At 37.4% G+C, this 27,974-nt stretch overlaps 1 protein-coding gene across 19 annotated transcripts in view; it reads right to left on the bottom strand.

Annotated features, from left to right (window-relative positions):
• Positions 1 to 27,974, bottom strand: part of CCSER1 (coiled-coil serine rich protein 1) — a 666,540-nt gene that overhangs the window by 435,954 nt on the left and 202,612 nt on the right. For all 19 annotated transcript variants that reach the window (XM_069013059.1, XM_069013052.1, XM_069013053.1 and 16 more), the window contains one exon: positions 24,879 to 24,999. In XM_069013059.1, coding sequence (XP_068869160.1) covers positions 24,879 to 24,999 — 121 coding nt within the window. The remainder of the gene's footprint in view (positions 1 to 24,878; positions 25,000 to 27,974) is intronic.

Raw genomic sequence — 27,974 nt, 5'->3', positions numbered from 1 at the left:
ACCATGGAGATCTGACATTACTGCAGATGCAGAGCATTAATTCCTTCTGGCAAAGCCTACAAAAACATATTCCATAAAGGTACAGACAAAATACTTCATTTTATATTGGGGAAAGGAGTGGCATCAACATTTGACTTCAAAAGTACCTGTTATCTCCTGAAATGCTACCCCACCTGTACAATGTAGATTTTTTGTATTTTAAAATAATTATACAGAAATGATTAGTGAAAAAAAAACAACGCAAGTACGTTCAAGTCATTAGATTTAGGATTTTCAGGGTATCGAGACCACTCCTCCAGGCCTGCCCATGTGCCTACTGTGCCACCACACCCAGCTGTGCTGTCCCCACACATCTCCCACATCACCACAAACAGCTGCTGCAGCTGCTCTCACCTGCTTGTCCACAGCATCCACCCTTCAACATTTGCTACACTTTTAGCTTCCACGCACCATACGGATGGTTGCTGCCCAGTATAATTAATTTCCTAGGCTTCTCTGGGAAACCATCCTGTCACTTGGCAAGGAATGCAGCTCTCCATCTGACTCCTAGCATGACTCAAGATTACAGTCCAGGGAATAGAATTCATGCTTTCACACAGAATAATTTGAAATATAAAAGGCAGTATATTGGTCCTCAAGGAAAACACCATTGTTGGTGTTTCTTCTAGGCTGGGAAAATATACGTATGCAAATCAGGATTAAATTGAATTGCCATTACAAATTATAAAAATCAGTGCCTAATAAATACCAGTTCAATGGTAAAAATTCTACAGTCATAATCCTTTTAGCAGCTGGGGTCCTCAGTGCAAACAGAACAGCTGGTGCGATTTCGCAGCATCAGCCTCCTTCACATACCCACCAGGGCAGAAGCTCTGGTAAGGTGCTGCTGTCCCAAGGGGGATTCTACCAGAAGAAAAGCACAGGTTCCACATCTGTGTTTCACTTCCACCCTCCACACTCCAACATGCATTGTAACACCTTTTATGCTCAGTGAAATGAAGATGACCTGTACAAGCTAAGTCTTCCCTAAGTCTTCCCTTCCTTCCCCTTCTGGGAATAAATTAATTTCAGAGAGTCTTAAATTTCAGCAATATGACCTGGACAGATGGGAAGGAGCTGAGAGGCAGGTCTGGGACAGCAAAGCTGGGCAAAGGCAGCACTCAAGTAACTGTGTAAGGTTTCTTGGCACCTGAACATGCCAAGCTTCTAAACCTGGGGTTTAAATGTAGAGTTGGTGGGTGGCAGCAAAAGTTTTGGTTACTCTGAATGTGAGTAGGCAGAGGTGTGAGCAAGGAGTTTACACAAACCACATCTGTTGTGGGTAATGCGATCTGGTGGTAAAACTCTGGTTACAGACAGCCATAAGGGGAAAAATACACAGCTTGCATCTGCAACTGGCTGAATCTTCGAGAAAGAGGGCTGTGGACAGGGACTGGGGCCCAAGTGATCACAAGAGACAGGAAAAGCTAGTCAATATGAAATCAAGCTGATTCTCATCTTCAGTAAGGTTTTACCATCTGGAGGCAAAGATCCAGCTATGTATTTGCAGTGAGAAGACAACTTGTAATCAGCCATGTCAGAGATGGGTATCGAGGGCTCAGTGACATATTTTATGACAAAGCTTGGGATTTTTCATTCATTTTAGCTTGACTATAGCAAGTATTATCAATTGCATGTGTCAATTTGCACTATAATCTATTAAAGTAATATGAAATTGCCTGGAAATCTCCTATTTTTTTATTTACAGAACCTTGCAGTACTCTGGAAATACTGAGGCTACATGAGAATGCAGCATAATATATGATACAAATACAAATTTAAGAGCAATAAAATGTTTCAGTAACAAAATGAAACTTCTTACCCCATCACAGATTTGACAGCAAAAAAAAGTAATGGTTTAATTATCTTGTCTAATGTTAATCTTTGTTGATATTCCCTAAGGTTAAATATATCCACACAAGCTTATGTTTTTATATGAAACTATAATACTGCACAGGAGATGATCTTTTACATTATATTCATAAGAAGGAAAAAAAGAGGCCCATTTCAAATTCTCAATCACTCAAGTCAATCTTCAACATCTTACAAGGCATTGTATATATCCGAACAAAGGCAGAATTTACACTAAGGAGTTTCATCTGTGTAGGTATCTGTGCATGCCTAACATCTAAAAGGACAGAAACCATTCTTCATGTGATGTATCTTCTCATCATACATCCACGACTTCTAAATTCAAGATATACAAACAAAGATTTTAATCTTGAATTAGATGTTAGTTGCAAATCAGAACAGAACACTTTCAGTTTTCCAGAGATTCCATCTGCTTACAATGTTCATCACCACACTAGCTTTGAACATCCTAAACGTACTCTGCCCTGCTCAGAATGAAAACAAAGAATTCTTTAGAAAGGATGAGATTTTTCTCTGGAGCTAGATTAGACTATACAGCTGAGCATTTCAAATTACCAAACCCTGCAGCAAATGCACAAAATCCTCATGTAAGCAGGTAAGCAGACTAAAGGTGTTGTATTGTAAAAACCAACTTCCAGTTGTGGGACAGAGGGCACAAAAAGCATCTGAAAGCAGTTTTTTCCAATACATCATTTTTATATGTGTCATACACCATCCAAAAATCTTGTGCAAAACTAATGAAGTTTTTGTATTTTGCTACATTTGGCAAATGACTTCTCTGCTCCTCAGATCTTGCACAGTACTAACAACACTAAAATCTTTCAAAGGAACGTTTTAACAATGCTCTTTTCTTGCATGCTGATATAACTCAAGTGAGATTCTTTTTCTTCAATGTGTTTATAATAAAATGCTTGCAACAGTGAGAAAATTGAGATTTAAAGCAATATCGTTGGGCTTCAAACAGCATGAGTTCACTGGAACAAGAAGAAAAAATATCTTAACCTAATTGCTTTGCTTCAGCAAGCACCTCATGAATTCTGAATTAAAAAAACAAACAAAAACAAACAAACCCAAAAGCCCACATTCATTTTTAGCTGGCAGTCACAGTGAGTTGATTAAATAAAATAAACAACCTATACAATCAATGTTCTTGTATTTTTCTTTTTCCCTACCACATTTCAATTCTATAAATAGAACTATACATTTCTATTTTCTTGTGCAGCAATATTTGAGGAAATTCTACTTGTGCAATTACTGCCAAGAACACTGGACATCACCGGGAGCTTTGACTAGGCTGTCATAAATGAACCTATAGGGAAGAAAAATTAGTAAGAGTGATAGGTCTACCCTTCACAAAAACCAAGACAATGCAACAGCTACGGCTCCTGTAACCAGTGGTAGTGTAGAAGTGGAAATACAGACTGGAATGAAATACGTTCCACAGGAGATTGAGAAAAAAGGCAGCCATATCTCACCCTTGCAATGTCCCAAGATTCTATTACACTGATTTTTCAGTGTAATAGTTATTTGTATAAATCACTGTAGTTATTTGTATAAATCAAATATACTATGGGGTTCAGTAAATGAAAGTAACCAATGGCCTAACAACTAAGGGGGCGGGGGGATGTCTCTGCCCTAATAACAAACCATCTCTTCTGGGATTGCTTTCTGCTTTTGTCTGTGTTTCTGAAGATTTATGGATTTTTAAACCTCAGAATGTGGCTTTTTAGCAACTTCTGTTTTTTTAAAAAAAGCATATTTAATACTGCCAAGATAGTTTTGACTGATAAAAACTTAATCTTTTATTATCTGCCTAATGGGATTCCATATAAGAATCTTTAGAGGAAATGTAGAAGGATTATCCCTAACATTAAGGGTACAGATTAGCATCCATATCCTCTGAGCTCAGTAGGAATAAACACTCCCTCAGGTTCTGTTCTTAGGCTATCCCAAATACAGATTATGAGATTTCAGAATAAAATCTGGATTTTATTCTGGAAAAAAAAATCAGCCTTGAACCTCCTGAAAAAGACTGCATTATTTGGGCTAAGAGTACCACTATAATTTTTAGAGAAAAATATGGTATTATATTCCCTGTTGCATCCCTTAGATGGTGCATATATCACCCTTTTATAAGTGTGCTCACAATCAGTGAGTTTCCAAGAAAATCTCACCACAAAGTCTAATAAATATTAAAAGAAAGATATTGAGCTTTTAAAACCTTAGAAATGTAGCTTTAAATGCTTATCTAAAAACTGAATTAATACAAAGGCATGCTGTCTTTGGCTGAAACTTTTTGAGCAGAGCTGTTCTTTCCTACAACAATGTTCTATTAATTTTAAAAATTCATTAGTACCAGAATCTACAACTCAGCATTAATTAAAGTCATCTATACAATCTATTCCTGGTGTAGATGAAGCTCCAGTGTCAGATTCTAACAATGGCTCCAGCCCCTTAGATCCCACAGAGTGCTGCTATTCTTTTGCTTAACTGGATTTGCTCACTCCTGCATTGTAACAAACAGAGATTAGATCTGGTTTGCACTCAGACCACTACATTTAATTAAACATAAATGGTTCATACTCAGACCTCAGGCATGCATGGGTAACTCCTATTCAACTGAGCCACTGATTTAAACTCTCATTGATCAATTTCCTTTAATTTGAAGAACAAAACAATGACCAGAGTTCAAGTCCATATGAGGCAGGGGTGAATGAATACACCATGCACTGTATTCATGCAATGAATACAAACACTGTTTCAGAGAAGATTTGGATCCAGAGTGACTGAAAGACACTTCATGACTTTGATTTAATAGAATTTTTTTTAAGTGAAAAATTTTATGTCATAAAAGATGTACCTCTAAATTGTCAGCATTGGTATCTTTTTTGAATAGAAAAGACAAACATTTCCACTATAAGAGCAAAATACACATGCAACTGTTAAAGTTTCCATTGTATGGACCTGTAGCCATACACCAAGATTTTGGTAGCTCTCTTTCAAACAGCATCATGAAAAATCAGCTAAGGAACACCATCATGGACAGCTGTGGTATCAGTAGTTCCTGCAGGACTGTCTGGCCCCAGCTGTCAAGTAAGCACCATAGAGCTGCTCGCTCACTGCCCCGCTAGCGGGACCACCGACAGAATCAGAACAACAACAGCTACAGAACTCCTGGGTTCACATAAAGACACTGCAAGGAGTAAAGCAAAAGCTGCACACAAGCAAAGCAAAGCAAGAAATTCATTCAGTGCTTCCCATGGGCAGGCAGCTGTTCAGCCATTCCCAGGAGAGCAGAGCTCCATCATATGCAGCAGTCACCCGGGAAGACAAATGCCGTCAACCCAAACATCCCTCCTTCCTCTTTCTTCCCCCAGCTGTATACACTGAACAGATGCCATATGGTCTGGGATACCCCCTTGGTCAGTTGGGGTCACCTGGCCTGGCTGTGTCCCCTCCCAGTTCCTTGTGCAGCCCCAGTCCTCCCACTGCTGAGGAAGTAAAAGAAGCAAAAAAGGCCTTGACACCTGATTTTTCTTTTTAAAAATGATCTCATCTTCTGTTTTCAACCTGTATACTAAAAATCCTAATGAGCTGAGACCTATTTTAATGAGTATTGAGATTTGTTCATAGTTAAGATTTATTTTAATGGTTGTTCCTAATGAGTTGATATTTGTTTTAATGATTGCCACAGAAGGATTAGTTTTATGTAGCAAGTATGAAAAAAAAATGTGAAGAGCAGTGGATTCTACTGGATATTCTGTTTTGTTTTTCAAGGGCACTGACTTTGACTGGGATGGGCTTTTACAAAAATCCCACTTCTGCTAATATCTACTGTAGCATACTAAATTTTCTCCAGACATTCACTTCTCTTCCTAAGTTGTCTAGTTTAGGTTTCTGCTCCCAAGCGATGCTGAAGCAAGCAGACACGTGCTCATCCCAGCCCCACCTAATCTCAAAGTGGGTCTGGGATGAGGGACATGCTGCAATAAAGCAGGCTGAACCTTACTGTTTATGAGCCATAGGTGAGAATAACTATGGCCTAAGTAAATGCTGCATGAACTCAGAACACTGCTAACAGTTTTTCATTTCCAGTTCAAGCAAACTGTGCAATTATGTAGAAACCTTACCCGAAATGCTGAGGTAGATGCTTTAAGACTGCAGGCTAAACCTCCCTCACAGCTGGAAGGTTTCAGTGCAGTGCCAATCACAATGAACAATGTTCAGAGCCTGCAGCAGGTGACACTTGCCTGGGAAAGCTTCTGTGCCAGGTGCAGAGCTACCACCTGATTCAAGTGGACTATGAGAATAACTTCTTTACTTTTTCAGAACGTGATTTGGAATCTTTATCCATCAGAAGTGTCTAAGATCTAGATTAAGCATAGCCATCTGGAAAGAGTAAGATCTTAAGTACCTAATAACTAATACTTAGTTAGAACTCCATTACCCTGAAAGATTTGAGTCTTCCCTAGTGAAATCACTATGGCTAGCAAATGGATTTCTAAGTATGATTAATATCAAAAGTGAATTTTAAATGTACATATAATGAAGGACAGAAAAGGTAGGACATCACCAAATTTCTTTTTAATGGTTAAGACGGTACAAGAGATTTTATTGCTCTACAATGTTCACCTCAAAAGAAAGAAATAGTTTAAATTATTCAAAATGAAGAGTCCACTCTTTACAAGGACACAACCTTTATCTGTTTGAATCACAGCTTTGTCCTTTGTATTTTGCCATAGTTGGAAATTTCTGACTAGTTCTGTTGGAAATAAGAATACTTTTATCTTTAATTTCTGTATTTCATTACTTATTTTCCTGAAGTTCTTTAAATATTGCCATGCAAATGTACTTATATTTACATTTCACAGACATATATCATCCCAGCTACTTTGCTGAATGAAAGAACATTGGATAAAACAGCACAAGCTTGCCACAAAGACTTATGCACAGGCTTAAATTTCAATGGACCAGTCATTTGTTTAAATTTGAATAACTCTGCAGATCTTCATAGTACTGCAGCTGAATTTTTAACATATATTAACTTCATTATGACAGTTTCAGACTTCAGATAAAAGTGCATTTATGGTAAGTTACTTGAGTTCTGCAAAACTCAATACATCAGAATCTATGACTTTCAGACACAGAAGTAACAAAAAAAGAATTTTCAAATCTTCTATACTTCTGTCTTGTCAGTGGGGGGTTTGAGCATTGAATCGTCCATATGAATCCAACTGGCTCTCATAAGCTCTGCTGACTTCATAATGTTCTAATACACACAGCCACTGTATTTCAGCAAAAAAAAAAAAATGCAACAAAACAACCTCCACTATTGCCACAAAGAGAGTAAAAAATCAATAGCTACTTGATTTCTAAAGGTACTTTTCATACATGCTGAAGGCCTCCCATTTTACAAGCACACATGCACATAAGGGTATGTTTTCTACCAGTTTTTTGGAGAGCAGCTACTCCTGGCCAGTACAAATTACTGGGCAAAAATATTCACCATAATGCAGTATCTGGCATTTTATCATTAAATACATAAACCTTTTAATGTCAGGAAATTAAATTCTACATAGCAAATCTCAACTGTTCAACTGCTTTATCACTGTATGTGCATTAATATATGAAAAGGGAGATTGTAATTAGTCTTTTGAAGACAGTAAAGCAGCTGCCACATTTATATTTATCTAGCTATGTAAGTCATGGTTTAAAGTTCCTACTTTTAAATACCTTAATTCATCACTATCTGGAGGAAGTAGCAACCTCAGGATAGGCATGATCTTCTTCAATCAAAGTTTCCTAATAAATTTTGACTGACCAAAGGTTTTCCTTCATTTCTGCTTTGGCAGATGGATAAAGCTATCCTGAACAACATTTTAAAAACCACAGCCTTCGACCAATACACGATGTGATGTGCTCACACAGCCACCAATATGCATCCGAAGTGACAGATCTTTAGAACAGACATTAATTTTTCATAGGTGTGCTTGAATGAACAAGTTTATCTCTGTGTCATCAATATACAATGGGATTCATAACCCCAAGAAACCTGAGGAGTAGACAGCAAGACAGCAAACCTGCTTTTTGCTCATCAGCATTCACAGGATACACAGGGCTGAAGTGCATGTTTGCAGCAGCAGTCCTGATCACATAATGCACAGCAGTGTTAGAAAAAAATGTCTTAATGTGAGCAAGTACAGATTCAAGATTAGATGCCTCACAAAACACAACAGCTCTATCAAAATGATCAAATGCTAATTCCTCTTGGAAAAAAAAGCATGATGATTGAACAAATATTAACATTTGTTCTTCTGCTCACCACCACCACCAAAGAATGTTTATATGATACATTACTCAGTATAACAAATATAAACTATCAAGTTCTTTCCCACAGATTGTACAAAGTTACAATATGAAAAAGGGGAAAAAAAATCTAAACCATACTTGATAAAACCATTTCCTGCACTGATCAACTCTATCAACCAAAAAATAAATGGCTAAAAATAATTAATCTGTGATTATTTCCAGGTAGCTAGTTGACAGTACGCCACTGTTATGCCAACAGTGATATGCAGACATACTCCAATCACTTTAGGCAGCATTTCATTCAAAGTAAAATGCTCCATTTTTCAGTAAAACTAACAAGTGAAGAAGACAGCACTAAGTTAACTGTTGTTTCTGGAATCCAAGGAAGGCTGCTCACCTATTTTAGGTTTCCTCTTATGGCATTGTATTGAACCACTGACACCTACAGGCATAATTACACATATTTATTCAAGAAATATCTGTGCAGCTTCCCTGTTATGAGACAAGAAACCTCTGAGGATAAGCAGTGGAAGTGCCTTGGACAGCCTGATTTATTGGCAAGGTACACATGAATCCAATGCAGATGGCACAGGAATCCCATTTCACATGAAGTATTTCCCCCCATTCACCCCAACAAAATTGCAGCTAACAAGTAAATAAAATTCCTTCTGCATAGCTGGGGGTTCCCTAAGCCTTATTCATCATTATATCATTATTCTGGTTTGGCCCTGATATAAAGAAAAAGTAGGCAACACATGAATTTCCCGTACGGTCAGTTAAAGACCCCCAAAGGTACACTGCCTATACATCTTCCCTATAGATTTGAAACTCTTACTGCCTCCAAAAGCTACTGCTCTGAAGATGATCACAAGGTAGTGTGATGCATTATTAAGTACACTCATTTATCATCTCTGGTCTTATATTTGACTATTTACCACTGACTTTATTTCATTATATATAATAAGGAAGCTATATTTGGAAAGTACTTTAGAAAATATTCAGGGCTCAGGGAAAATTAGTTTGAAATTAAGTAACACTACTTACTTCACCTAACTTTAGGCAAACTGCAGGATAGAAAAGTAACTCTATCCCTCAAGAACATGTATGAAAATCAAAAATAACTATTTTTAAGACAAGATTTTTAAGAATTAATTAATTATCTGGTCCAGTAAGAATGACTCTACCAGGCTTTCCACAGAATTATGCTTTCTCCATAACCAGTGCTAGCAAACACAGGGCACAAAAGTTAAGCTTTCTGAATGAACCATTTTGCCCTTTGTTAACTTTGCAAAGGTTATTTAAGAAAACAGGTAAATGTGGCAAATCAGGCCAACACCAGCTGTAAGATTAAGGGATGCAAGGTCACTCTTACTTGACCAAAAAGAAACTTATCATTTTATGAAGTATTGACTGCCCCAAATCACCAGAGTACCTGTAACATTGCTTATGAAGCCTCGACAATGGCTAGGCTTGAGTTACCTTTCTCTGGCCCAGGTGAGGGAAGCAATCTATAAAAATGTACTCATTACCTCTTCTTGTCTAAAGCCAGGCTTCTTGTCTGTCTTTTATTACTTTTCCTGACATGTTCTGAGGTCATCTTCAGAGCAGCCATCAACAAGCAAAGAAAAACAGCCCTTGCCTTGTGTCAGTGCTACTGAAGTTATTGCCCGGCCGGAGGAGGCCCATCCCTGCTCGTTCCTCCCGGCCATGTACAGGCTGTGCCTGCTCTCACTGCTTCTTTCCCTGGCTATCAGGGATACCAGCAGCCCAGATGATGGGAAACACAGCTCAGAAAAGGATTTCTAACACGCCATGCTGAGCACTAAACTCATTTCAGTCCCGGTAACAATTTGTCTGCAAACTGCACAATAGATTTGTCTCAGTCCCCACTCAAAGCAATTTCATCAGTTTTTCAATACAGCTTTGGAAAGGCTCAGGATGGTAACGGAGCAGCACATGAAAATCGTGGCAACTACACATTTGGAGCCTATGCCCCCTGCAGTGGTGCTCAGTGGGAACTCCACAGAGGACTACTGACAGAGGTCAGCACAAAACCATCCATGACACAACTTACTGGCCTCCTTCTTCATGGAGGAGGATGTCAAGGCCAGTGAGTAGCTGTGAAGTTGAAATGGCCACTGAGCTACCCAGCATTATCTCACCCTAGTAGTGTTGTATTCACTTGTCCCTGACAACAACTTCAAGTTAGAGGTTATTAAATGATCTAAACAAATGAACATGGGTGAAAGTGAAAATCAGTTATGAGAAGACGTGTTTTCTTTTCCCCAAAATGCAGAATCCAGAAAGGTTCATTTTATAAATGAAATGTGGTTGCAAGATACAGAACACCTCCTTGCTTTTTAACGGTGACTTGTAAGAAAACAAGACCTGCATACACAGGCACAATATGGGTCCCAAACAAGCAAAAATGGGTCTAAATCTAGAAACTTTCCCCTCACCTGTGACTGTTCACACGCCTGTCAGTTACTCCCAGGTCTCTCAATAAGGACACAGAAGGATTTCCTGCAACAACAGTATCTTTCTTTTTTTTATATATAACTGCGAAAAGGCTGCTTATCAATCTCATAGTAAATATTGCATCCAAAAAGAGTTGAGACTTCTAAGTATATATCCTTAGTGCCCCCAAACATGTTTTTTTCTCAAAATATAGTACTCTTGCTTCAGTATTAAAAATCAAAGAGCTGGTACTCAGCATCACAAGGTAGGCACTCACCTCACAAGTGAGCACAGAAAATCAGATGACAGATTTAGCGTAATTTACGTAACTGCTGGATTTTAGTTCAATGTCAGCACATTGCCACATCTGAAGTTTGAAAGATACACAGACTAAGCACAGTATTGTTTAATACATATTTAAATAATAGCTGATAACACACTTTTCAGACAGTTTATTTCTTTTAAATGAAATCAAAGAACCTTCTCCATGTTAAATTCATTGCCATGTCATGCAATAAATGTGCTCATTCATTTCAAATACCACTTTTTTTTATTCCAAGGGACCACATTTCAGATGATCCAAACTCTTGCAGATTGTGCTAGTTTCCACACAGGACTGAGCATTCCTGATGATGAAACTTTTAAAGCTTCCTCAATAGATAAACAAAATATCTGATTTAGATCAAGTATAAAAGATGCTTTAGATACTTTCAACACTTGGTCTACTGCAAAGTTGATGCTGTAATTAGTACCTGTCTGCCTTCTTTTATTTTAACAAATACAAAAAATTGAGGAAACTATTACAATTATTAAAGAAAAAAAAAAAAAAAGATTAACACCTGGTTTAGCAATAATATTAAGTACAGCATATATAACGTGACTGTACAACTGCATTTGAAAGCACTTCAGCTTTAGTGAAATACAGACTTGATAATTTTCCCCATTTCTCCCTCCTCTAACTTGGTCCTTCATTATTTCCAGGTTACAAGAATCAATAGAAAAGTATGTGAGAGGAAGCGTGAATCTATAGCACAAATGCCTTCATCGAAGTAAATTTATGAGATAGGATTAGATCTCTTACAACCAGAGCCAGAAGTAAAATAACTTATTTACATTGCTCTTTCATTCACTAATCCTCTTTGCAAAGGGCTTTTTGCTACACAACTCAAAAAACCTCTAATTCCAAAAATTAGTGGCAGAAAAATGGGGGGAAAGCAGGAAGAGAGAATATAAAACCACCAACGTATTCTACAGATACATTTAAAGGCTTTTGCTTTAAATATTTCTTATTATTTAGCCTTTTCCTTGAAAACCTTTCATAGCTTCTTTGACTCTGAAGAACATCATTTCTCTTGTATACACACAGTGGCTTGCAATGCTGAAAAAGCTTTCTTTAACTGTTCCCATAGTAACCAAAATCATTCTTTGTATTTAACTTTTGCCTGTTCAAATATAATCTGTTTTTGTACCTAGAATCAGTGGGTTTGCCATCTAAATTATGGATTCCCTGAAGTCTATCAGGCATTCATTATAAATTCAGGTTTGCTTTATATAATTTGAAATTTAAAGCATTTACTACATTTTAGTATTTAGTATTACAATAAAATAATTCAGGAAGAAGAATGTAGATAGCACAAACCTGGAAGCATCAAATATTATTTTGAACAGGTGAATTTTAGTAACTTCAACTTTAAATATGAAGAAAAACAAGCCTTGCTAGAGTGCATATAAAAATTCCCTACCTGACTAGGACTATGACTCCTTTTTAAACTATGGCTTAGCTTTGTGATTCATTCCTGTTACATATCCAGACTGAATTCCAAGCCCTCTGAATGTATTCCTGGTTTTAGGTGACATCTTTGAAAAACAGAACTCATTTCTGGGAGAATAAATGAAGAATGATGATTTGCCTGCTTAAGATTTCTTAAATAATCTGGTTTGTATCAGCACTGTATTTATTCTCTGACTTTAATCTACAGCGTAATTAAGAGTAGGGAACTTGCAGATAGTACTTGTTATTATAATTACACACCTTACTTGCATAGTTCCATTTCAAGTCCATCTGATAGCAAACACTAGTTTTATGTGTATTTGTTCCCACAACACAGGCACAGGATTTAGAAAGCAATAGGTAATCTTACTTCTGAACACCTGTGCTTTCTCACTGACCCATAAATGTTATTTTCTATTTTCTCCATAAATTATCCCAAATAGAGTGCACTGTTCCTTGGACAAGAAAGTGAAGAGGTTCTTATTTACCTATTTTAGAGTGTTGAAGTACACTTTGTCAGAATTGACAACAAATAGTCAATATAGCAATGTTTATCTAGACTGTATCTCTGAAAATGTTTGTCGAGAACATCTAAATTTTTCCAGTCAAAAGTATCAACCACTTCTATTTATACAGGTCCCGACAAGAAATAGAAAAATGACATTAGAACATCAGATTAAGTTTTAAAAGCGATCACGAAAATAAGGCCCAAAATGCAGCCCTATTAATAGGAGGCTGTTGTAAGACAAAATAACTTGGCATCACCTTGCCATTTAGTTCTTCTGTCAAATAGTTCTGTTTCTCCTGCTCTGCCTTTAAACTGTGTGCACGTGACCTTTTAGATCGATGCAATCAAAACATCAAGAAACGTATTTTAAAATAATTCTTAAATCTCGTCATTGTTTATTCCAGGTTGTTTTGTGGCTCTGACTTGAGCTCTCTGTCACTTTGCACCTATGGCTGACAGGAGAGATGAGTCCTGTTCAACTTCACATCTTCTAAACCGGTAACCTGGGCACATATTCAAATTGTACATAAATATGTCGATTTTACTAAAGGACATAATAACAAGGTAACTGGAAGTGGGGCTGGAATGCTCCTGAAAAATCAGTATTAAAAAGTTTGAATAAAGGGTTGGGGATGGAGCAGTAGATCAGTACAAAAATTAGAGGAACATTACCATATTTTTGGATGAATACCCTATAGGCTTTCTGCATAAACAAATGAATAAACAGGCAGATAAAGAGTTTTATCAAGAGTACACTTTATAAGCATGACTAATTAAAACATGGGGAAGTTTACCTCAAAGCTACCTCCCTTTTCTCCCTGCCTGTGCTTCCCTTGATTTTTCCCAATAGCTCACTCCTAGTAGCCTCCTATCTATATTTCCCTCCTCCTACTTATACTGCTCATCAAAGGAATCCTCTTGGGATTAGGGGGATGCACTGAACATATAAAACAGCTGATCTGGGAGGAAAAAGGGGTTGGAACCTATCATATTTTGATGGATATCTACTTGTTTTTGAAAATGTCGCATCACACTTATGATGAAAGCATTGGCCTCCTTTACTTTCCCCGCTTCTATTTTTTGAAGACATTTATTAAAGCTATACACAAGCTGATGTTGTGGGCTGCTGCGATGGAAGCTCTAAATCTGGATTATTACTAATATTAGGTGGATATATCTGCAATACATGCTGTTGCACATTTAATCAATGTAGCAGCAGTGAATATTTTTTGATGTGCAACTAAAGCTACAAACTACTCCTTTATGTAATGATAAAGAGAGGATTAAATTCCAAAACCAAAACAATTGGAGTGAAATCCTGCCACATCCAGAAAGAACTAGTAAATGGATCTGGAAACACATGAAATACTTAAGAGCTTCAGCACAGGAAAAGAAAACCAAAAAATATTCTTCCCTCACGAACATCTTTTTAGATGGTAGCTACTGCAGCTATTATTGATAAAAAGCAGCTGGGCCAGTTGATGTTCTCAGTATAACAGAGCTTAATCCTGCTCGTGGAGCACAGGAGGAAAAACTTACATTTGTATTCACTTTGTAACTGTACAGATAGTTCTTGAAGCTTTCGGCCCTTTTAAATTCACTTATCTGGTACAATATTTTGTCTTTACAGCTTAACTTTACTCCAATATAATTGCAAATTTATGTCTCAATCCAACTGCACTGACACTGCATGTGTCCTAGTGTGATGATGCACAGTCTTTTCACTTTTATTTCTTCTGCTTCCCACCTGCCCATTTCCCATCTTCCTTTTCGTTGGTTTTTTTATGTTTTATAAATCCCATATGGTGGCCAACACAGCCAGTGCATCGACTGGAAAAAAACAGGAGGGTGAAGAGAAGATAAAGAAAGAAAGATAGCACTTCTCCTTTTTTAGCTTAGTCTTCCACCTCTGCTATCAGTAAATCCATGCAAGTAAAAATAACATATTCAGTACTCACTGCAAACATAGATTTTGATAGGTTATTAAAATTACTGCTCCCAGGGCTATTCACAAATACACTGAAAAATGTACATGGTAGAGAAAGAGGAATATTGCCTCTATTTTTTTGTTACCTCCAGGAAAAAAAAATAAGAACAAAACAAACTGAAGCTAGAGGTGGGGATAAGGAGATTGTTCTTAAAATTATTTCTGTCCTTCTCTAATATCTCTTTTTTACTCAGCAAAACAGACCAAAACTTGCTCTTAGAAATACTAATATTTAGATTAAGCACACTTCTGGAACATCCTTCTCAATTTAGTTGTGCTAAACAAAAAGTGAGTTCCTCCTGACAGTATGTGAAACATAGCATGCAGGTATATATGTTTTTTTCACATAATTCATTCCCCTCTAGGATGCAGGTACTATCTCAACTTTAAGCACCATGAAGTACTCTATATATTTTTAAGCATTATGCTGATTGAACCTACATTTGCTCCAGTGGTATTCCTATTTAAGTCATGATAATATGACTCAAGAGTAGTGTATTTTCTAACAAAGCTAACCCCAACATAGCTACTGCACAGGATGATGGTTTTCAGGAATGTTCTGCAAAGTAACTGGTTTAGAAAACCCCTCAATAAGTCAGTAATACCACCACCACAACACCATTATTTTTCACCCATCAGATTCAAAAGAATACCTGACAATGCCTTCAGTGGAATCATACAATGAGCTATTAAACAGCACAGCACAATAGTCCAATAACTACACCATGCAATTATAAATGCAAATCTACCTAGTTTTTCTGTGACATCCCTCATTTCTTCACCTTCCAATGACAGTAAGAAATTTATAAGAAATGCTGTTCTTTGTTATGCTTCAGCGATATTATTAAATTACTGTGAAACAAATACATTTCTGCTATGTACTTGCACTGTTTTTTCTACTTTTAATCTACAATACATTTGTCTAACCGAGTAAAGTACTTTGCAATCCTAGCATTACACGTACAAGTGTATTTCCTTCATATTTTTTCATTTTATGATGCTTTAATTGTTCACAAGTAATAACATAGTTGATTAATTTTTATATTTGATGCTGCAATTATGTTTTGAAATCTAATTTATAAGAATTGAGGTGGTACTTTAATACAAACACCACAGGCTTCTAAATTAAAAAACAAATGATCCCCTGGTCCCTCCTCCCCCACCACCCCACCCTCATCTCTTCAGCAGTTAGATAATGTTTCTGTTAGACTGTTTCTGCTGCCCAAAGGTACAGACCCAAACCTGCTGTAATTTCCTTGTGAGATGATAAAATACAGTTTCTGGCTGTGTCTCAGACAGAACTGCAGTTACAGTTTACTGACAGCCTATGCTTTTACAGACCAGAAAGTATAATTCTGTTTCTGGAGTGGTTCCTAAGACTGAGCACTTCCACTTAAGTTAGTGAAAGGCTGAGTTAAAGAAGTTTAATACCTGTTTGCCCCGATTTTACAGCAAAATAATTTCTGTATACTTTCAAGATTTTGGACGTACAAGAAAAAGGAATAAAATGGGCACAGCTAGCACTTCTCTCATTATCCCCACTTGAGTGAAATGGGCTTGCTCCTGAATCTCTTGGTTCTGTACTTTAAAAGCCTCTCCTTCAGTGAGGCTTCACAGCAACTCTAAGTTCTCATTAGGCAACACCAGGAATCGAGGTTAACAACAGGATCTAACATTGCCTTCCCAACTGATACAGGATGCTACAGGAACTGATCATTGAAATACAAATTCAACAACCCCTATATGATCTAACTTTACACTCAGACTATCCAAGAAATGGCTTTTCTGAAATGAAGGAGAAGTCCAGACAGTAAGGCCATTATTTTGAGGATTCCTTGTGCTGCCCTGAAATCAAGTGCCTTCAGCCCCTTGAATTTACCTGGTAAATAAAAACTGTACATCTCCTTTAATACATGAAACTGAGGGTGTAACAATGCTTGTTCTGAGTGTCTATGCTGGACATGAACTTAGACTGGACAAAAATGAAGTCTGCTTTTTCTTTTAAATCCAAAGTCAGTGAGTCATGTTCCACATGCCCAGCTGTAGCCCTGCCTCTGAGGGACACTGTGCCTGAGCGCCTGTGCAGTCATCCCAGGAGACGATGGGTGTGCTCTTCAGGACTTAGGCAGCTGCCACATAAGACAATGGAAAACTCTGCCATTTTATTAGCATAACAAACGCTGTAAGTGACTAACGCTACAACTTAGAACAGCACCTCTTCAGATGGAGATCTCCAGATAAAATAATTTCTTTTCAATTGCCTAAGCCTGTCTCAAACCTCTCTGCCTGCATTACCTATAGTAACCCTCCTTTTCAAGGTCGATTGAACCAGGTAAGATTTTATTTACTTCAACTACATCTCCTTTTAGACTTGTTCCGGACATAAAGGTGTTTTGATATATATATATATAATAATTTCTATTTCATCACAAAGCAAAAATCTCAGCACAAAATTAAAATTCGAAACTGTGTCTTATGGTTTATTGTTCTAATTAAAACAGACATGCCAAGAGTATTTTGCAATGATTACTCAAGGCTATCAGTTTAGATGAGTTCTTGGTTGCCAAGTGCGAGTCTCCTGCTTTGGATTTAAGTTGATACTGGTGTTCTGATTTGTAATTCTCACTTATATAAATAAAGCAGACACTTCTAAACACTACAGTACACATAAGACAAAATTTTCATTCTGGAACCAAGTCTACGTTAAACACCTGCCCATATATATATGTAACAAAGGCATATCTTCAAATAAGCTCTCTAAATAAATAGTGCACAATTACTTATCTTGATGTATCTCTTTTAGGGAAATCTGTGGATATCAAGGACAAGCAAATTACGTAATTAAAGCTTCCTCTATTGCAGAAGTGCCTGGTGGACAACATGATGATTCACAGAGAACAGAGAAAAGAAGGATGCATGGGAATGCATAGATTTTAACTTCACTTACAAATTTAAAAAATTTCTCAGGTCTGATAAATAAATTGATAATCTTACTCCAAAGGACATTCTTTTTAGGGTGATGGCCAAAACTGGAATGACATTATGGTATCATAAAGGTATAGAATTTTACAGATATGAATGAAACAAAGTGATCTTACGTTAGGCAAAGCTGTTTTCTAAATGCCACTGTGATTTGGTGACAATGTTTTTCTTACACTGATTTCAGATCTAGTTCAGAAATTGTACTTGTAGATGCAGTTATGTTGTTGACTGCTTGCTCTTAAGGCAGGGGAAATTTGTATCCCAGATTACTATACCTGCACTGTCCTTTGTGCAGTTCAGTGTTTGAAATCAGCTTTGGCCACACTCTCTGCCAATGTACATTACAGTAACTATATTTTGACTCCAAAAGTTCTATTCAAATTTTCACCATTCGGTGCTCAGAAACATCAACAGCAAAGTTGTATTATCCCTACACATTTTTATTTCCTGAATTTTCTTTTATTACTGAAGACTAGCTACACAATGATACAATGCACTCATCTCATTTTGAGGTTACCATCATCTCAACTAGAAAATGCTGTCATTTTCTTGATCCTCCGCATTTTGATTCAAAGTGACCTCATGAAGCACCTTGCTTAACATTCCATCCTATATCTTTTTATCAAGTTGAGTTCAGTCACACTAGCAATACTTAAAGGGAAATGATTGAAGCACTCATAGTTTATGGTGCATTAGAAACCAAATCTCTTCTCATAGGGAAGAGGAAGCTTTACAAACGACTTGCAAAAGATCAAAGCTTTCTTGGTAGGGCTATAGATAAAATCTACATAACACCTTTCCTCCATAGGACAACTGCCATCACTCCTCTGCCTCCTGCATTATTCACCAGCACACAGGAAAAGACAGGAGCTGAACTACAAAATATTGAAAATACTAAGTACCGTAACTGCAATTAGTGGCTCTCAAAAACCAGCTTATTCAACATTTGCAACTCATGATCAAATTAAAGTGTACAGAACTGCTTAATCCCTTGGCTGCAAATAACTTCCTCAGATATTTAAATAACACATGTAGATTGCTTTCTTGTCAAGCTCTCCTATAAATTGATGGGTGCAGTGACTGAGAAGGAACGTGAGAACTCCCCGTTCTATAACCAGATAGAAGTTTTCTTCCATATTCACTTTGCAGTGCAATTGTATTTCCTTTGCACAACTGTTACTTATGTTATAATTGATTTTACAAAATCATTCTCATTTTTGCAGTGGCTGGACACAGGGAAAAGAAGCAAAAGAGTTTGGTTTTTTGTTTTGTTTTTCTTCAAAGCAAACAGAAAGAAGTTACAAATTTGAGCAGCCTAGACAAGAGGCAATGTCAGGCAGGATTTTCAACTAACTAGCAGACAATAAAAGAAGTGTAAATTCTGTATTTTTACTACTTTCTGAAAAGTTTCCCATTTCAAAGGAGACGAGAGTACAGCAAAATAACTTATTTTCCCATTATGTGCAAAAACCAATACAGGATGTACAAGGACACCATGTGACAGATAACACAGTAAATAGAAATTTTCAGTTCCCCTTGAAGTTGCTAAATAGAGCTTAAAGACCAACTAGCAAAACAGATAAAAGAATGTAAAGGTAGACCACTGACAGCATAAACACACTGCTTATGTTTACTCCATTTCAAAGTACCTGCTTTAAAGAAATGGATATAAAAATTCTAGCTCTCCTACCTGTTATCACTAAAATGTAGTGGTGGAGAGCACAGTGTAATCCAGCTGATGTCTCAGGTTTTTCAGCTGAGCTGGAATCACAGCTTTCAAAGTATTGTCACTCCAGAGCAACACGGGGCATCCCTATTCTCTGCATTACCCAAAGAGCGACGCATGCTTCCATACCCCACTGTCCCAATCATGTTTTATCCAGTTTTCCAAACAAGAGTGAAAAGCAACCCTTTTTCACGTTACTGGAAGATGCCTTTTTGAAAGGGCTGTCAGAGCATTCACAAATCATGATGTGGACACCACTACCTGACAAGCTGTCTGCTTTAGAGACCACACTTCACATCACCACTGAGGAGCTGTAAGGACCTAAACTGTGTTTGAGACAGGCAAATGTGATTTTAAGACCACATAAGGACTTTGCCATGAGATAAGCACAGGATGGAGTGGCAGGGTGGCCTGGCTCCAGGCCTGGCACATCCTGGGTAATGCATCCAGACAAGGGCTCCCACTGTGGCAAACTGTGGAGCAGCAACTGCTTGTGCACATATTGCTGGGATCACCTCAAGCCCTCGTTTACAGCTTAATTTGGGCAGAGGCATCTCTCAATAACAGGATCGCAACAGAAGCATCAAAAATTACAGAGGTAAGATAACCACACTGTTACATCAAGGGGAAGAAACTTCCCTGGAATTTACCAAAAACAAAAAACAAAAATTAGAGGGGGAAAAAAAATTAAAAGAAAACCTACAACTGAATAAGGGGAAAATGATACATAATCAGCTTGGTTAGAACTTCTTTTGAAAGGAATTAGGCAAGGCTGCAAGAGTCAAAAAGGATTACCAGTCTTCTGATGTAACAATTATATTTTTACAGCTTGAAACTGAGAGGGAAAAAAGCTCCTAAATTTTGGAATATGCTTACTACAGCTAATAAATTTAGACTATATATGCACCAAAATCTTCCTAGATTCCAATCTGTATCAGTACCAAAGTCCTGGGTTGGCATCTGTACTAAACAGTGCTGAACAGAATGGCCTTAAAGCAGTAACTCTCGCCCTTAGCACCCTGCTTCCATCAGCAAGCACCCAGGTAGCCACTGTGACTCCAAGAAGCTTTCTCATGTATTTGAACTGATGTGTAAAAATCTTGCTCAGGTAAGTACAGTTGCAAGGTACAAGTGGAACAGCTCTGGCACAAACAGAATATTGGAAATAATCACTTCATAGGCTCATTCAGGCGTTTATCAGAAAAAAAATTACTTGATCTTAAGAGTCTGAAGAGTTGTCAAATGATCTGTGATATTTAGAATCGTAAAGTAAAATCACAGAATACATTTGAGTTGGAAGGGACCTTTAAAGCCCATCTTATCCAATCCTTCTGCAATAAACAGGGACACCTAGATCAGGTTGCTCAGGTCCCCATCCAACACACCTTGAATGTCCCTAGGGATGGGGAATCCACAACTTCTCTGGACAACCTGTTCCAGTGTTTAACCACCTTCATTATAAAAACCTTCTTCCTTAGATCAAGTCTGAATTCACCTTCTTTCAGTTTAAAAACTTTACCTCTTTTTGGCAATTAAAATATTTCTGACACAAAAAAGAGTTGTCAAATTAGTGTGTCTGCTTCATGACATAGCAAGATCTGTACCTCTAAGAACACTTTAACAGCAAATAATATCTTTAAATAAAAATCAAAATCAGAAATGGGACAGCAGCTGAAGTACTAATGCACAAACCACCTTTAAATTGGCCAGCTCAGAGCGCTGCATGTTGCCACAGCTATTCTGAACTGTAGGGCAGTCATATCCAAAGAAACTAATCATAGTACATATGTACCAGCTTAACTTTGAATCTTTAAATAAAATGGTGCACCTAAGTTTCACTATAGTTTTTCCCTGCACTAGTAGCACATTAATGGTTTTCTGTGTTTACACATGAACATCACACAGCAGCAGAACACTGTCTGCTCAGGGACACGTGTCTTAGACACTTCTTTTTCCACACTGCCCCTTGTAGGCTGACCTTTCAGCTGAGCGTTTGCCCAGTGAAGCTGAAGCTGAATTGATTTACAGCATAACATACAGTACCCTGGGCCATGCTTCCTCTCCCATGCTTCCTCATAAGAACTTGAAATGGAAGTGAGGATTCCTCATGCCATTGCTCTGTGCCAGCAGCTGATTTATTTATATGTGAATTCAGATAGGAAGGACTAAAATTAGGACTCTGTAAGCAGAACTCGCTGTTCAAAATGTTCCAATTGTTTTAGCATCTGGGCACCTTAGAGAACAACTGACTGATGTATCACTATGGCAACACAAAGAGGCCTCAATAACTTCAACTATTAAGACAGAAAGAGGTTTTAAAGTCTTGTATTTCTACAAATTATAGCAAAGTTAATGCAACATCCTAGACAACATGCAGGGCTGAGAAGACAAAGTAAGGCAGAGCTCACATTTCTTATTTTTCACCCTGACCTCACACTGATCGTGTATTTCTCTGTCTCGGTATCTGTTGTGGACTGGAAAGACAAAAACCACAAAAGCATGCTCTGCCTCTTGCCAAATCCATCCCTGGTGAATAACTGAGGTAGGGATTTTGCCCAGTGCACAAGCAACGAGTCAGCAATTACCTGTGTATCACTATGAAATTACTCCCTGATGAAATGGTTTGAGCTTCCAATAAAAAATACAGGGGAGGGAAAAAAATTGGCCTTTTACTCCTGCAATCCTGGTAAGATCTAATCACTGACAAAATGTCATTTAGATTTGCTGCTACCACTTCTGGCACCATTTGCTGCTTACAAAAAAAATACATTAAGCAAATACATTATTTAAAAACACTAAACAGCTTCTTTCTAAAACAAAGTAACATCATTAATCAAATAGTACACAACTAGTATTAAAAGCTTTTTTTTTCTCTGCCCAGTCTTCACAGCTTCTTGAGTCCTAAAGATCTTGGATATAATTTTACTGCGGCATACAAGATTATTTTAAATTATTTGTATCTGTTTAACATTTTATTATCATTCATATGCGTTTTTTCTGGTTTGGATTACACACTTTCTTATGTACCTTTAGAAAGCATTAGTTAATCTAAACATACTCTGTCCCTGTAGGGTCTGAAGGCAGAAACTTCTTCCCTACAGGACCTCGATGACTGGCCACTGCTCATCATCACTGTGATATGCACAGTTTTTAGACATGCAAGTCAAAACCATACAAACAAAGATAAGCATAAAAATCAAAGGATCAATGTTTTTTCCCATATGAGTATCAATAACTATAATCCACACATGCAGACCAGCTCATACCTGGGGTCTGCATTCCAGTTAATTCAACAAGTGTCAAGGGCATTGTCTGCATTGGAGACAGGTAACACTGGGATACTTACACACAGGAATTAGAATCTGTTTTGCTTCCATTAACTGGATATGAAGAAAACTACCTCCATGTAGGAAGCACAGGGTGAAATGGGAGATGTGAACAGCAGCTGATGTTTTGTTCATAATGCTGTAGATTTTCTTGAAGCTGCATGCTTTCACCTCCCTACTTTTACTTCAAATGTTTCTACAAAATTTACTGAATTCCAGTTGCAAACTTTTTCAAGCAAGATGGTTCTGTTTCATTTCCAATGTACTTTTCAGAAATGTTGGTCTAAAAATACTAATACATGGATGCAGTTTCATATGGAGAAGTTCAAATACATTTAATCTATTTAAGCACAAGGTGGCATCGCATCAGAAGAATTCCAGAGCCACAGGTCATATTTTTAAATATGAGTATCCAAAGAGTAGCAAGAGGTTAGAGTATGAGACCTCTGAGTGCTTAAGACAAGCTTTACTTGTGTCTGTGTTCTTAGAAAATATCACTAATCAGGTTGTAAAAAAAATAAAAATAAAAACCCAAACACCAAAAATCGAGGAGGTGGCTTCATTCAGCACATGCTAAACAGATACCAGAGTTTCCTACTTTGAATTTGCAAGGTATTATTAAATGCTGAATCTCATCACAGTAGATGAAAAAGCCAATCAAACAACAGTGCAGGTTTCCCTTTTAGCAAAGAGAAGAAAAAATGTTCTGGGCTGCTTTGAGCTAACCAGAAAGGTTATTCTGGACTTCAGCACAGTATTTTGCAGCCCAGTGCCTTTCAAATCCCTTGGTATTCAGAGAGCCACACAACTGAATCACTACAACAATTAGATGCTAGCAGCATTTCAAACATAAGGCCTTTGCAGTAATACCTAGACAATAGGTAACATACTGTGTTAAATTTTAAGTACAGGTAAACTAGATGAAATGGGTTTATCACCACATTGAAAAAGATACCACAGTCAGATACAAACTTAAGTCATAGACAGATCTGTAAGCAATATCACATCCCATCTAATCTACTCTAATCCACCAGTGGTGTTTTGGATGTTTCAGTGGTTTTTGGGGATGTGAGGGGATGTTTTAATTTTCTTACTGAAATAGGCATGCAAGCCAGGACTCCACAGACAAGTCCAAAGCTAAATTTGTACATACCAAGAGAAGCAGAAAACTAAACATAAGTGGTAAGTATGTCAATGATGTTATCCACTGTCATGTTTTTTAATACCTTCCACATTTTAAAAGGCACAGACCCCAAGTTTGTGTTGTGATAAAGCCTTACAATTCTTTTTTTTTTTTTTTTCCTTTCTCTTCATGAGAACAAAATTATTTCTATTCTCCAAGGACTCAATCATTAAGAAATAACCATCCTGCCTGGTATTACAAGGCAAATGTTACTGTGCACTCTTTGGTTATGATTCTCATCTAATGCAAGATACCAAAATACAGTCTAATTAAGTAGACAGAATTTCCCCGGAAGAACACTACCACACTTTTGAAGATGCCATCATATCTTGTATCACAGGGGTAAAACGGTCACTGGAAAATACTGAAATATCTCAGATAAGCTGAGCATTTATGTATCATAAAAATCAAGTACTTGTAAGAATGAAAGGCCTATTTAAACAAAAAAAAATCACCTTATCAAACCTGTTAAAAAGTCAGTTTCTCAGAGTACAAACACCCATTCCCTCTATATATGTCATTACCAAAAGTCTTGGGAAAAAATGTAGGCTAATGAACAAAAGTAGCAGCTTAGCCTCAGGCCAGTTTCTTCTTTTGGAAACACCTATGAAAGCCCTGATGAAAGAGAAAGGAGGGAGTATATGCATATCCACAAGAAGGAATCTAGCCTGGTGTTTAAATTGCACTTGTAAAAGCTGGTGTTATTTGAATAACTCACTGTTTGGACACATCAGGCATGATCATCTGTTCTTTTTTCCTTGTATCCACTGTCGTCTCTACAGGGGTAAGTACTACAGCAGCACATGAGACTATTGACTGGTATGAGTCCTCCCGGCACACTGCAAAGACAAAAAATATCAGTGGTAAACAGCGAACTCAGCTTCTACTTTAAAGGAGAAAAAAAAAAGAAACAATAGATTCGTGTTGTGATTAACACAAATGCAAATGATTAATCAGACTTCACTGTGGTCACATGCAATGGAAATGCCATTTTTTTTCACATTTCCTAACATGCTTGCTTTGCACTTTTTTTGCCATTGACTGATCATTCACTAAGTTTTACCTAGCACAAGATCTGCTGTCAGTCTGCTCTAGCTCACTGATGTGTCTGAATCCTAAAAGGACTTATATTTCATAAATGACATCAGAGTATGATTCACTTCTTAGTTCTTTTTCATTACAGACTGAAAATAAGAGTGAAAATAATGGGTGGTTTCCAGGCAAACCTCCCACCTTCAAATATTTTAGACTTTGTAAGAAAATACATTTGAAAAAATCTAATTAGGGATTTATTTTTCACCTTTAACTGTTATGACTCACTTTACTCCAAAAAGGCCAAATCCAAGTGGTCTAGAAGTGATATCTGATATACTGAGTCATGCTTTCTTTTAATAAAAATTGTATCTGTATTCCTGTGCTGAATGTTACAACTTAGACAATATTTAGAACTGGAAGAATGATCCCTGGCTCAATTAGCACTAATAAATGAATACCCAAAAGTTTCTGACCTCTGAAAGATAACTGTGTATGTTACAAGTCTTACACGTTCTTAAATTCTGAAATTTAAGTGCCACTAGTAATTCAGCTTTTAGCAGTGACTATTCCTACTGATTTTGAAGCTATAGATTTCCTTTACAGCCAAGGTATACCTTTCTGAAACAAATACAAGCTAGAATTAAGAGTTAGTTTTATTGAACAAAGCACGACAGCTTCTTATATTTGCTACTATAATATATAATGTATAAGCAAGAAGAAATGTGGTGGCCTGTGTTTAAAAAGACACGCAGTATTTTATAACACACAGAACTATTTCAGAGAGTGCACACAAGCACACAGATCCAGTAACATCGCCTGTAAAACCAGAATGACTGTGGCAAACTCTCAGCAATTCAAAACCAGAAAGAACACATTTCACAAGTACATACATTTATGCAAGATTGGTACAGCTGGGAATGCCGAACTGTGAACATTTATTTATCATTATTCCATTCTCCACAATCATGTGCCTCCTTATTGCCCACAGACAACATGCCTTTGGCACAGCCTATGCTCCCCTTACAAAAGAAGCAAAACTGGAGTAAAACTTCACCCACATTGCCCTGACTAGGTCAAGAAGAGCCAATTGTGCCATTTTACCCCAAGGTCACGAATTACCTTCAGCCCAAACTCAGCACACATCAGCAGGACACACTGGTGCTCCACAAACACCCTGAAACACTAACAGGAACAGGTGAGGGCTGGATATTTCTACAAAGGTCTTTTTTTGCTTTCTGAGCAGCTCTGAGCCATTCAGCAGGCAGCACAAATGGCTGAGTACAGGCAGCTGTCAGGAAGGAAACCTTTCAGGGAGTGCTTGTAATTGCATTTTATTCATCTGATGTTGTCCAGCATTGTTTATGCTTCTATTTTAAATACTAATGTGCACACTGTGCTAAGTGACTAAGGCACCTAAGATGACCAGTACTGACCAGTATTGAAGCCTCACCTTCCCTATTTTTTTGGAACCAGCATTACTCAATCCTTTGTCACTATCAGGGACACACATCTCCAAAACATGGTCACACACAGAGAGAACTTTCTATATTGACTACAGGCATGCAAGTAGGATTTGTGTTAGAGCTTGATGCACAACAGATTAAGATGAAACTAATGCAAACTACAATGAACTAAAGAGACAACATAAGAAAAATGGAATGTTAGGTGATTTTACATCCTACTATATTATGTACAATCAGCAGACCACCTACTAGCATGCATGATTCTGCCTGGTAGGCACCAAGTAATTTATAAAAAAGTATTTTCTCATTACAACCAGCAACTGAAGATGTGCAAATAAGAACATTTATGTCTCTTAGTCTCTTTATTTGCAGTCAAAGAATCGCAAAAAGATAGGCTTGTCATAGTGCACCACTGATATTCAGTACCTGAATTTTAACCAAACACTGATAAAACAGGGAGCATAAAGGATGAAGCACACACATATTTTTCTTCAGAAGACCTGTCGTACTACTTGAATATCAAGTTATTACTTTAGAACTTGTAAAAGGTCTGGTGACAAGCATCACAGGGGACGGTATGCCCTAGATCAGGCACTGTCCATCAGAGCAGATACAAAGAAAGATAAAAGAGGGAATCACGAGTAACGAAGAAGACGCTGCTAGTCTCCCACTCCTTACAGAAATTTCACAAATGAATTAAACTGTGAAATTGCTTTTGTTTAATAAAAAATGCTACACAGGCATTGTATAATCCCCTAATTTACAGCTGAAGAAAACCCAGTGGTCATCCAGTGACTGGAGCTCATCGAATTTATTATCCCCCCTATTCCAAACAGCAGTACTCTGGTCTCGCTTTTGAAAACCACTACAGTTCCTCCTTTTTATCTCAAGTCTCTGTGCACAGTCATAAGTCATTATGGGACAGTATAATTAACTAAAATGTCATGAAATAGCAATGGCACAGCAGCAAGTAATTCTCACCTACTGGAGTGTAAGCTCTTACTATCTGTTCGTAACGTGCATTAAAATAATGAGAACATGCTTGAATACGGATTCTCAATTTTAACACTGATGGGGATGGACATTGTTTTACTTTAGATTGTTTGCATTTTACATTCCAAACTCAACTCTTAAGTGTAGCTTCATTTCTACACCTTCATTTTTTAATCTACAAGTGGCTTACATTACCCCAAAAAAGACCATTCATGATGTCTACATGCTGTACTCTTTATGAATCAAAGTCTGTTCGAGTCTCAAAACACCACAAACATCAGAAAAACAATTTTTCTAAGGAATTCCTCCTTTTAATCATGAAT

This window comes from Aphelocoma coerulescens, chromosome 4 (genome assembly GCF_041296385.1).
Source record: "Aphelocoma coerulescens isolate FSJ_1873_10779 chromosome 4, UR_Acoe_1.0, whole genome shotgun sequence".
NCBI classification, from domain to species: Eukaryota; Metazoa; Chordata; class Aves; order Passeriformes; family Corvidae; genus Aphelocoma; species Aphelocoma coerulescens.
Note: the sequence above shows the minus strand (reverse complement) of the source record. Positions and strands in the feature narration are given on the sequence as shown.